Source organism: Leptonotus elevatus, chromosome 9 (genome assembly GCF_054856555.1).
Source record: "Leptonotus elevatus isolate MCC_2025b chromosome 9, RoL_Lele_1.0, whole genome shotgun sequence".
Classification (NCBI taxonomy): domain Eukaryota; kingdom Metazoa; phylum Chordata; class Actinopteri; order Syngnathiformes; family Syngnathidae; genus Leptonotus; species Leptonotus elevatus.
In genome coordinates, this window is record NC_141247.1 from 14481228 (window position 1) to 14494569 (window position 13342).

Consider the following 13342-nt stretch of genomic DNA (forward strand, 5'->3'; position numbering starts at 1 on the left):
AAATTAAAAATAATAATAATAATTTGTTCCGCGCTGGCCAATCAATTCGAACAATCGATGAAAGGGAAATTTACCCCAAATTGAAAGGTAATTTAATCTTAAAAAAAGGAATTGAACACGTTTGTACAAATGTTTATTTTTTCGTTTTGCACGCCAAAACACATTTCTCACTTTCCGCACGCCCCAAAGAACTCTTTAGTGTGTTATATGACGGGCTGGAGACAAACAGGGGAGTAGGTTAATGATGATGAAATGTTGTGCTTTTGGCATTTAAATAAAGAAAAGACAGTGCAGTAAGCAGGTTAAATGTCACGTCGGATAGGTACGGCTTGTATAAAATAAAACTAAGAAGGCCTGATGGAGTAGCAGCTTGAATAATGAAGTGCTCCTTTTTCTGTCATGTGTTGGCATTCACAGTTTTGACAACCTGAATTTGACACATCCATCCATCCATCCATCAAGTAGTCTCATCCACTAGTCTCATGTTTGACAGCGGCTGAGGAAACAAGGATACCATATTTTTAATGTGTTTGAATGTGTGTTGGCATTTACAAGGGGCTGAGAAAATAAAAAAATGGACAAAGTGACTCCGCAACAAAGAGCATGTTTCAAAGTGTGGACAAAGAATCTTAAGTTTGAAAATAAATATATTCCATTGCTTGGAGAAAAAAAAAAGAGAGAGAGAGAAAAGAAAAAACAGCAAACATGTATGCGTGCATCCTTTGTCCAATGAGCTCAGAGGCACTGAGAAGTATGGACAAAACTCTTTTGATGGAGGTGCAGCCTACAGAATCCCCGACAAACATCCTGCGGAGCGGCATCCATTCAGCTCATCGGTGGCTGGGTTGACGATGACAATGTTAACATCCACTGGGGCAAAAAGGTTCATAGAGGTGGATCACTCATGACCATGTGTACCTCCTTCTCTCTCACAGTTCACTTTTATTTGTTTGTTCTCTAAGCCACATAGTTGTACTGGTTGGGATTTTCCTTGTCACGCTCCATATAGTCTCTGTCAATGAGAGACTCTATCCTCTTCTTCAGGTCAGCAGGCTATGTGGAGAAGCAGAGGAGGAACATCATTTGAACCACACTGTTAAACTGAAACCTTCTGTCACAAATCACAATTTGTTAAATTTAATATTTTTCACACAAAATAATACCACTGGTCAGTCCTCATGTGTGGTTGTTACTTTTGCAAATTATTGACCAATCTAAAGTCTCGAAAATGGCTTGCTCTCTTTGATGACGCAATGTTGAAAATAAATGCCGTTTTCAGGGTCTCTTGAAAGGTGTGATTTTTAATGGTTGTTTATTGGCGGTACAAGCAAAAAAATAAATAAACAAATAAAGACACACTTTGTCGGGGGTTGGCACGTGCGGATCAAATTTGGTACAAACAAAAATATGTTGTCTTTTTCATCATTTAGGCCACAATGGAAAGGTTAAAACATCCGTTTTTTCCCCCACTTTTGCTTGAGAAGTATATTGTTCTTCGTGCCTTTGAGTCAATACAGAAGTGTTCCTCAGAATAACGGTTGAGTTCCGCTATTCACCCCCCCCCTCAACTTTATAGGACAACTGAATGATAAGGAATAACAAAACCAGGAATGTCCAGTGATGACCAACAGCTAGCTCCAGATAGCTGAACAATCAGTGAATCATTTTGTGCATATGTACTGCAACAAAAGCAACTCGTTTGCTTTGCAACATTCTTCCCAAAAAACAAAACTGTCTAATTACCTTGACGGGGAACTTGAGTTGGTTGTACACCTCGGACATGAGAAGGTTATGGCTCAGAGTCTTTCTCATCTTCATGATGCGCACGATGGCGGCGTCAATCTGATACTGTCGATCCTGGAAGACCCTCTCTGTTGTGCTGGCCTGCTCCTCCACCTGCAGCGACATAACAACTTCCAAGTTCACTTCCGTCATCCCCTGAGACACAGCGAGCGTGAGACCGAAATGCTGTACCGTCTCTTTCATCTGGATCTGGTTTATTTTGATGCGGAAAAGCCTGTGTTTGAATTCGTCATTGCAGGAGAACTTATCGCCGTCCTCCACATCTTTGCTTTTGGGGATTTTGGTGAGGACACGCGCTTTGCCACATGCCAGCGACTGCAGAGTACGTCGCAGCTCACTGTCCTCTGTACACAAAACATGACACCTGGGATCAGTCCCGCTCAATGAGTGGGACGTGGCAGCAAAGTGCTGGCGAATCCAAACTTACCTATTCCTGTGGCCAGTTTGATCTCCTCCAGGGTGAACTCCTCCCCTTCGTTGAACATCAGCAGCACTAGTGTTTGGAAAAGTGACACCTGCAGCTCCTTCTTGCCCTGGTGTGAGAAAACAGAACATTACAGTTGATATAAGAAGAAGTGGACGGAAAATTTGGTCTATTTAATGCAGGTAAGGTTGGTGAGCCCTGACGGTTTAAATACTATGTCGCAGGTAAGAGTTAATTCTCAATGTCAAGAAGAAACCCACTAAACTAAAGCTAAACTTCAGTAGTTATAATTGCTTCAACAGAACAAAGACAATATACAGATATGCTCATAAATGTACATAACCTGGCAAAATGTGTAAGCTGCATAACATTCTTTGAAGAAGAAAAAAAACTGCTCAGCCGAAAACAGAATAATAGGACAATCGTTAAAGTTCAATCATCAGTCACAATTTCGAAAAATAAGAATAATATATATATGTGTATTTATCTTTACAAATTATGTCAGGGTATGCATGTAAATCAATAAGCACAACTGAACATGTCTGTGTATTAGAGCTGTCAAACGATTACATTTTTAAATCGACTTGAACAAATATTCTAAATGTCATATGGAAACATTTATTAAATGCTTTACTTTAGAGCATGTAGTTATGTTTATTGTTCAAACAACCTGCACTAACTTAAAAATAATCATCCACTGATGGGGGTGGGGGTTTGTATTCTTGTCAAACCAATAAAAATACATTTGAAAGAAAAGTACCCATCAGATGTCAAGATAATGGATAATCTGCTGTCAAAATTAACAGTGTGATTAATCTGCGTTAATACATGATTAATGCGATCATTTTTTGTGATTAATTAATGAGTTAATGCTTTAACTTTGACAGCCCTACTGTGTATATTGTTGGATGCTCTATTTTCATGATTTATTGTTGCATATGTAACAGTTGCTTACCGTTTTAAATTGACTGCAATAGCAGAGCTAATTTCCATTAGCATGTTTTCCATTATATGTGAGCATTAAACTAGCAAACGATTATGGCAGTGATGCTGTGTTGAAAATATTTTTGAAAGAACATTTATGACAAATGTTTGTTTAAGCCACAAGGTGTTGAAGTTGAGGGTAAAAAGTCATGGCTTATTGTCCAAATTTGCGGTATTCCAGAAATAATGGACCTACCTCTTTAAATTCTGCTTTTAAGACACAGTGACCAAGTGTCGACTGCCACTGCAGTTTCCTGCCGCTGTGTTTGCCCAGGTAGAAGGTCTTGAAGATCTCTTGCAGGCGCACCATCTGGACACAGATAATCAGCGGTGTTTCAGTGTACCACATTTATTACACGTCACAATATAAAACAGCTATTACTTAAATATTTGCTCACCTCAGGAGGCAGATGCACTTCCATGGGGATGTAAGTGGGCCAGTAGCCCATTGTGAGGATGTTCACAGTCAGTTCGATGTTACCCGGAATGTTTTGGCACTGCATATACTGAAAGACAAACGACATGACAGGAGATAAACATGCTTTGGTAACAGGCATTCAGTCTTTTTGTGGGTGGTTGGGTGGGAGATGGCGATGGTCAGTTTACTAAAAGATAGAAGATATTATGGGCCACAGTGAAAAAGTAAAAATATGATTGTAATGCCACAATCTTACATCAAATAATACAATATGTATGTGTGTACTACGGATCAAATAACACATCATTATGAATATGAGCAGTTAATTGTGAAATGCACTAAAAATCTCAAAATTGTCCATAGGTGTGAATATGAATGTTTTTGTGTCTATAAGTTCCCTGCGATTGACTGGTGACCAGTCCAGTGTGTATCCCAGTCCTCTCACACAAAGTCAGCTGGGATGGGGTCAAGCTCATTTGTGATCCAAATGAAGACAAGTGCTACAGAAAATGAAAGGATGGCTTTCTATTGTTTGTAGTTTGTTGTATTGACATTATATATTGAAAACAATGTGGAGGCCTCTTTAGCTGGTACCTCCCTGACAACCCTTACAATATTTGCAAGTTAGAGTTCTTTCTCACTCCCTAATCTCTATAATGGGGTGTTGTAGCTAATTAGCTGTAGGAAAAAACTGACCATTTTGTATATTCTTACCTGTTTGAACTGCACCATTATGTCTTTTGAAAGCTCCATATCTTTGAACATGCCCTCCAGCTTGCTGGTGAATGCTGCTCCACATTCTGGGATGAAAACATACTGTCAAACTCCATACACGTTCCCTCTCTCTAAATTGTGCATTAATTTATTTTTACCGTGTTTTAGTTTGGACAACATTGACTTCTCAGCATCCACAGAAGCACTTTTTCCGACTAGTAACCGCTTGGCCAGGTCCTTCTTATAAAAGGCCTCAAAAACGTCTTTTCCTGAGGAAAGGAAATGGGATAATATATTTGTAATTGACCACAGAGGGAAAACGCCACCACTATTATAAAGCTTGTTACTTATTACCATAGATGAATCGAAATATGATCATGATCTTGTCCAGCATCTTTTCCAATTCTTCATCTGTTGCCTCTTTGTTTCCAGCTCGCAGCTTAGAATCCACATGTTTAGCTGGAAATTAAACGGCATTTAGAAACAAGAAATGAATGTTTGGGACTTAAACTGTGTGCAAAATTCCACCTATGAGCTCTGCGGGCTTATTTGGCCGCTTGTTGATGAATGTTTCGAATGCCTCCTTCATGGCATTCACAAATTTCTCGTTCTTCATGAAGCACACATCGATGATGTGGTCCACCTTGTCCTTGAAGTCCAGCAACTCTTGCACCATCGTTTTGTCTTTTTCAGGGTTGATCACGATTGTGCTTCCGAAAGCCTGCAGGATGAGTACGGAGTACGTTGAGAATTAAACTTTTAGATTAGATAACAGTGTCTCCCATCATATTTACAAAATAAACACACATGTACCTTTATGTACTCTATCCAGTGTTGCAGGAGGACCTGAACGCCACCTCGCACTCGACTGAAGAGCTGATAGAGGAGAGACAGATCCTGAATCCTATTTTCATCCAGCAGGTGCGTCAGCCCTGGAACAAAAATTCACATTCACTGAAAATGAAGGCTTCATCCAGTATGAGGGGTGTGATGGAAACTGTCAAATTAAATTGGAATAGATTACCTTAAATTACAATCAAATAATTTCAGATAAAAAAAACTCTAAAAGTAAATAAAAACAAATTGTAATGAAAATTCTGAAAATATTATAATCCTGCGAATATCACAATCTTGCTTTGCGATGCATCTATTATTAGCTAATCTCTTTTCAAAGATAAACTGTATAATGCTCTTTTGTTTTTAAAATATTTGTTTACGATATTCTCTGTATTGGAGCATGTAATAGTTTTCACATTTTAACTACTGTTTACCTTTTTGCAGGGTTGCTGTGAGATGTTCACCAAGCAGCTGCTTCTCCACTGTGGCAATAAGAGGTTTTCTACAGTGCAAAGAAACAATTATCAGACTTTTTTCTTCTTTTTTTAAATCAGAATGAACCATCAAGAGTGAAGTGGAACACTCACTGTGTGCTCTGGTCTAGATATGTAATGACTCGGTCTGCCTCCTCCTCCAAGCGTTTGTTGACATGGTGCAAATACTCTGGTACCTGCAAACATACGATGGCCAGGCAGTGAGATTTATTGTACTATAGCTAGGGCTGTGCAATTAATCAAAATTCAATTACAATTTCAATTATTACACTCCACAATTAGAAAAAACTGCATAATTGTAAAGAAACCCATTATTAATACAAATTTTTTTGTTGTTTAAATTTATACATTTGCACCTTTTTTTTTAATATATATATATTTTAAAATAACTAATTTAATAAATGTTGCTTCATCCAAAAACAAACTTGCATAATTATAGTGTTTCAAAGAATTTTATTTGTCTTAATATATTTTTTTTTAAAGTTTAAAAATGTTGTTTTGTCCCAAAAAATAAATGATCGTCTTACATGCTGCACTCCACCTTCAAGTTTTTGCCAACATAAATAAATAAATATATATTATTATAAATTCTGTTTGGTCCAAAAGCAACTTACATAATTAAAGAGTTTTTTTTTTAATGCTTAAACATGTTTTTGTTTTGTACCCCCCCAAAAAAACACAATAGTTTGAATAATATATATTCGATTAGCCCTAACTATTGCTCTTGTTAAGGCAGGGAACCAGTGTTACAATAGCATTATATTAACAATCACCTAAGTATTAAAACTTTTTTTTTTAAGAAAATAGTCTTTTGATGTACTACAGTAACTTGTTTGTGGTAAAAAAAAATATATATATTTTTTTTTTAATTATTACGATGAGTACTCCTTTGTTGAATTTTCTCTTGACATAAATTGTAATATACCAGTAAAGAGCATCATTATTAAAAAATATATATCTATTCAAAATCAAATCCCAAAAGACACCCCCCAGTGGTGTAAATAAATAACTAATTGAGAAAATCCAGTTCAGTTTGTCCAAGATTGTCATAGAGCTCACCTCTCGCTCCTGCATCAGCCTCTGGCCCTCTGCAGCGTACAAGCGATTTGTCTCCTCCAAAAAGCGCTGCTCAAAAGAGTCTTGATAAATCTGTCGGGGTCAGAGCACTTTCAGTAAAGTCATCTGTCAACAGAACGCAGGCGGAAAGCAGCTGCCAAAAAGTGACGTGAGCAGTACAACAATACCGGATAGTTGGGTTACCTGCAGATCCGAGAGCATGCTCAGCAGGCTCCTCAGCAGACTGCGGTCTATCGCCTCGCCGTTGCGCTCCCTCTCGATGAGCAGCAGAATGCCATCGATGGTTTTACTCTGGACTTTCAGGTCGCTGATTATGTAGAACCTGAAGAGTTCCAGACCCATGTCCCTGTGCAAAATGAACAGGCTTGTGAGCAGGGACTTTGTTGAAGGTTTGTAGAAAAGAATAGGCTGCAGATCACTCACCAAATGGATGGCAGCATAGAGTTTTGTAAAACATAGGTGCGGTCCAAAAATAAAAATATACCCCTGATCATAATCTGTGAGGCAAAGACAATTCTGATTAAAATACATTCAGCAAATTTCTATCATGCCATTCCTCATTTGGGTTGTAGGTGACAGGCCTGGTACATCCTGTACAGGTCGCCAGTGAATCACAGGGCATAATAATTATAGACAAAAATATTTATCTTCAATTAAACTAACAGGCATGTTTTGGGGATGTGGGAAGAAGCCAGATTACCTGGAGTAAACTCACACAAGCATAAAAAAACCATACAAACTCCACAGAGGAGGATTTGAACTGAGATTCCAACCCGGGACCTCTCGACTGCGATGCAGACGTGCGAACCATCAGGATTAAACTAAATGTAACAACCACTCATACCAAGTGGTGTTCCTAATATTTACAGTCTTAGTTAAATGCAAACCATTAGAAAGACCTCTCGGTGCTTTACACCATTGTAAACTGTAATAACCACAATAAAACCTCTCAAAACTGGACATTAGAAATCTTTGTAAAGGAAGAATGTCTTGATACAGCGCTTGTATTGTATCTCAAATTGGACAGGTGTATCGAGTCAAGTATCCAACAATACTAGCACATGCATGTTGACTGATTAGCCTTATAAAAGACAGTTATCCAACCAGAAAAATAAATAAACAAAAAACAGTACAACCGACAAAATCAAATACCACAATTCAGAATATGTGCAAAACTTTTAAAAAACTAAACAAACTCAAAGTGAACAACAGCAAGATTGTAAACATATATGTTGTCAGTTACCCAGGTTGTTTATAAATGTTTCAGACGTTCAGTGCTTATCTTTTCACTTGACAACTTCAAGTAAGAATCTTGTTAGGAAAATGGAGACACGTGTGTATCTGCGACGCATTGCCACTGTTTACTCAAAATGTGTCCGTATAGTTCAAGGTTTTATGACACGAGAGCAGTCAACTTGTAATATTTCCAATGGGGAAAAACTGTTGTGTTCCAAAATAGTCTGCATTCTACCTACTGAAATTGTTTTGAATGGCATGACAATGCCCACCAACTAGTGTATAAAGCAGCTTTAGATCAAGTACAAAAAATGTGTGTACTGTAAATGTATTGGTGACACCCAAATGCATTAAAACGTACCATTTGTCTGCAGTGATCCTGCCAGCACTTGTCTATTTTCTTCAGGAAGAGCACACTGTCCAGGGCTCCCGTGAGAACCACGTTAAGGCAAACGTCAGATTACTACTGTGTTAATGATACACTCAATGAATTGAACAGGTCTATCTAGTGAAAGAAAAAAAAGGATATTCTCTGAACTGATTGATCTGGGCCTTGATGTGATCTTCACACACGGCCCTCAGCTGTTTGTAAAGCTTGGCGGAGATCTTGTGGGAGCATAGGTTCTCAACGGCCTGCAGAAGGAATAAAGGACAATGTGAGGTTTCGGCAAAGAAAGAAGAGAAAGGGGTGATACGCGGTAAAGCGCGCAGCGCTACCTGGTAGAGCTCCTCCAGGTTGTATTTGATGGACGTGCTGTTCTGAATGGCCTCCACCGCTTCCTTCAGCTTCTGCCACGTCTCCTGTGTGTAGTTCTCTGGCAACTTGGGCTTTTCTGAGTGCAGAACATAGTTTTCTTTTTATACATGCGACTATTCACTGTAATGAGTTCTACCTTTTACAAAAGCAATAATACTCAATATTTATGGTTCTAATGTGCAGTGGTGTAGCACAGCAAGGCATTCTACTGAGACCTGCCACATAAGTGAACTATTCAAGTATTTCTGTTACAGATCTTGACTTCTATATCACTAGCTCATCTATATTGCCGTCAAGAGCTACGTTTTCCAAAATAAGTCATTTTCTGCCAAATTTATTTGACACAAGAGTAAAAATAAGTACACACAACTATAAATTAATGGTTGTAGAAACCTGACAATGCCTTCTACCACCCCGTCATGTTGAAAGCAGTTGTCGCTGTCCGACAAATATTTTATATGGGACACAAGATTCAGGCGCTGACGTCACTGAATTATCTTATTGTGGGATGATGCCATCTCGCTAGATGTAGGCGGAGACGATTTACTTAAGCCAAGTGTAGAAATAATTTGACTCAAGTAAAAAATTAATAAATAAAAAACATTAAAAGAAAGAAAGAAGCCCTCCAAATAATTACTTCACAAAGTCAGTGTATAAAATACTCAAACACTGAGTAAATTCAGATTTATATGTTGTTGTATGTGACGTCACATCCAAGCTCTGAGCTAGTGTTTTAGTCTAATATGCCAATATTGATGTGCCTCAGGTTAAGGTGTTTTGGTTGTGTTGAGTAATTTTAAATACTGAATACAATCATGTAGAGTTGTGCGATGTAACAACACATGTCATAGTGTAATATAAAAACATCTTCCATATGATGTAAACCTCTATCGTTTCTATTATTTAGATGTACTGTATAGGGAATCAATCAATCTGACTGCTACGCGAATGTAACAGTTGGATTAAGCGCTAGTTAATTGCTCATGTCTGGGGACTGGGCGCAGGGAGGACGTTCTAAAGAGGCGACTGTTGTTAAGCTTGTTACTTATAAATCAAGTTAAATAAAAATTGAGTCTGTGATCAGTGTATAATATGCTCCAAGGCAATAGTGCACTTTTACACTGCCTATTTGCTGGCTTTTGTATTTTCAGTTTTATTGTTTTATACATAAATACGTACGTTAAATGGAAAAAATATGCAATTTTAAGAAAAAACAAGATTTTGGTAAATATATTTACCGGTATATAAAATTACCTATATATTTATGTGAAATGTCCTGTCGTGAAACGCGGACTACAGCCATTAATGTAACATCGGTTCACGAGCGTGTACATGCTAGATGCATGGCGTTGATGCTTTACGATCCTCACCGTTTCAAATGCGTTGCCGCCACCTTGTGGCATAACTTATGCAATTATTGGTCCCTATTTCTTGTGGTGGTTCAGTGTATATGTTTTCCTTTTTGATTTAATGTAGCATTAAGGAGCAAAATAGTAGCTTTATTGGCTTTATATGAAATTGAGTCAAGCCTGAACCACATTTACAACACAACCACGGTGCTCTGGGGATTGTTTTGCCCATGGACTTAAGTTGCAATATTGCTTGGGAGGCTAAAAGCTCAAATGGTGTGTACTGTGTATTATGACATTATGATCATGGGTTACCTTTGAAATTCTTGATGACTAGCTTCTTGGCGGCGCCAGGTTTGCTGTTGGAGAAGGTCCCGGAGCCCGCCGCGCTCTTGGTCAGTCCGTTGGCATGGTGGCCCCCCACGCCGGCGGCCAGGAGCACGGCTTTGCTTTTGTTGTTGGAGCACGAAGCAGCGGCAGCCTCCTCGGCCATTTTCACATCCAGTCCGATGAAGTCCACGGAGTCCTCGAAGCGCAACTTCTTCTGGATGTGCACCGGCGACGAGGAGGTGGACGAGGAGGAAGTGAGGGTCTTGGGAGGCGAAGGGGAGATGGTGTCGCTGGTCTCTTCCCTCTCTGAGCCGTTTATTTTCCTCTTCTTCGAAGATATAATGTTGCCGCTGTCGTTTTTGACATCAGTAGTCGTTGCTCTTGCCTCCTGGGTTGGCGGTGGTGGGGGGTTAGGGGAAGATAAACCTGTTGGAAACATGAAAGAACGGGGAATACTAATTCTTAGCAGCCAGTCTTCTGATCGGAAACTTCCCAAAGCTAAGCGAGGAGATCGAGCTCAACGTTGGCGGCTGTTTCTTAAGCTCCACGCGAAGCCGCCCTCGGCTTGCCTCTTCTATTCCGCGGAGGAGAAAGATAGAAGAGTGTATATTGTCAAAGTACAACCTCCACTTGCTGCTAGCCTGCTCTCTTTCTTGTTATTGCTGCTGGCATCCAAAAGAAAGATGGTGGCCTATTGCTTCCTCTTCTCGTCTTTTACCGCGTTGTCGAGTGGTCAGGCGAACAACATCTGACAAAAGGAGTCCGTCAAAAAAAAACACTTACTTAAGGACTAAAGTTAAGACACGAGTAGGTTCACACGAAAGTAAAGGGGGTCACTGGTAAACACGACAAAAACGGCTCATAAAAACTACTCCGTGACCCTACCGGAAGTACTTTGTACAAAAGTACTTTTTGCACTAACGTCTTTTTATTTTTATTTTGGCTGTTTTGCCCACAAGATGGCGCCATATAATTATAACACAAATCGGGTACTCAGTTTACGACGTAGTTGCAGTATGTCCCTACGGCGTCGACTGCACGTTAATACATTCCACGTAAATGGAAACGCGTACACTAACTAACCTGCTCACAACTCAACTTTATTTAGATGGATGGATGGACGGATGGGTGGGTGGATGTAGATAGATAGATAGATAGAGAGATAGATAGATAGATAGATAGTTAGATAGATAGATAGATAGATAGATAGATAGATAGATAGATAGATAGATAGATAGATAGATAGATAGATAGATAGATAGATAGATAGATAGATCGATCGATCGATCGATCGATAGATAGATAGATAGATAGATAGATAGATAGATAGATAGATAGATAGATAGATAGATAGATAGATAGATAGATAGATAGATCGATCGATCGATCGATCGATCGATAGATAGATAGATAGATAGATAGATAGATAGATAGATAGATAGATAGATAGATAGATAGATAGATAGATAGATAGATAGATAGATAGAATGACTTATATAACATATATTTGATGCATGCAACTATAAAACCAAATCAACAAGAAAGTGCTTAAAAAAGACCCCTTATAATTGAACCAATCTGGTATAAACAGCAAGACATTCAGCTGTTGTTCACCATTTTATGACAGGACACATTTGTCACATTTGTGGGGGATTTTTCCCCCCACAATTTAAAACAGTTAAAATGTCTTAATATAATTCATATTGTTATGACTGTGTATTGGGTTGGGTCACTTGTCATATGTGACTGTTTCTGGGTTGGGTCATTGTGTCATTGTGTTATGATATTAATGTTGACAGTTGCGTATGCAGTTGCTATGTTCCTTATGATGGTAATGTGGTCAGTTACTATGCAGTTTCTAGAATGCACAGTACCTATATTAGTCACTTTTAGTTTGGTCACTCATATTTTATCATATAGACCTTTATTCTGTCATAATGAATTATATAATAATGAACCTAGCGAGATTTACTGGACTGAAATACACTTTTGTCAATACCTTGGGGTTCCTTAGACGAGGTTTTCTCTCAGCACATTGAGGTTTCTTCAATGCAAGCTTTCTTCCTTGCAAGCTGTCTTCCACATGTTTTGCTTCGAGCCCCGCTCAAGGTTTCTCCGTCAAGTGTTTTCTTTAAGGTCATCTAAATCCAGCCCAGCTCAGTTTTTACTTTGTATTTTTGTATATAAAGACTCCCTGTTTCACAACTCCCGTGTCTTGTCTACTTTTGGGTTCAAAATCTGCTCCTCTCATGACATGTGACATACTGTAGTGTACTTATATATATATATATATATATATATATATATATATATATATATATATATATATATATATATATATATATATATATATATATATATATATATATATATACATAAAAAATTACCCCAAGGATCAAGAATTACAGCACACTCCCAGGATTCCCCCGACTTTTTAGAACCCCACCCTACCTTGCTCACAGCCCTTGTTTTTGTATAGTTTTTAACTATTTTTGTTCTGCCGTCTGTTTATTGTGTGCAATGCAATTATTGACCACTAGATGGAAGCACAGTATGTTTAGCACAAAATTTGAAAGAAAAAGAATGAAAACAGTCTAGTTTTTGCTGAAGAGTATTGACGGTCACATTCTCTTTAATCCTGCTTTTTACATCTACTTAAAGTGGTTGCTATGGGTTTATTGCCTAATATACATCCTTGGGGATTATTGTTTATGTATATTGTGAGATAAAATAAGTTTATTAGTTTGGACAAATAGGATTTGTTAACTGTTAACGAAATGTACATAATAGCATGCATTATGCAATAGACGGTCAAATTTATAACTTTTTAAAAACTTCCCACATAAAACGACAGGAGCGACTACAGATATAGAATATCTAGATTTGACACACTGACTTCCAATGGCAACTAAGCTAGGA

The 13342-nt window shown here is 38.3% G+C and overlaps 1 protein-coding gene across 1 annotated transcript; it reads right to left on the reverse strand.

The window, feature by feature from the left end:
* Window positions 1–116: 116 nt before the first annotated feature.
* Window positions 117–11315, reverse strand: cul4b (cullin 4B). The gene is made up of 20 exons (XM_086085532.1): window positions 10409–11315; window positions 8705–8820; window positions 8517–8620; window positions 8349–8418; window positions 7175–7248; window positions 6935–7097; window positions 6734–6823; window positions 5768–5850; window positions 5615–5682; window positions 5157–5275; window positions 4872–5064; window positions 4698–4802; window positions 4502–4612; window positions 4344–4429; window positions 3610–3717; window positions 3408–3521; window positions 2231–2336; window positions 1975–2147; window positions 1744–1896; window positions 117–1053 (listed from the first exon to the last, which is right to left on the reverse strand). The coding sequence occupies exons 1-20, from the start codon at window positions 10860–10862 to the stop codon at window positions 958–960; spliced, it is 2586 nt and encodes an 861-aa protein (XP_085941658.1). The 5' UTR covers window positions 10863–11315; the 3' UTR covers window positions 117–957.
* Between the last annotated feature and the right edge of the window lie 2027 nt (window positions 11316–13342).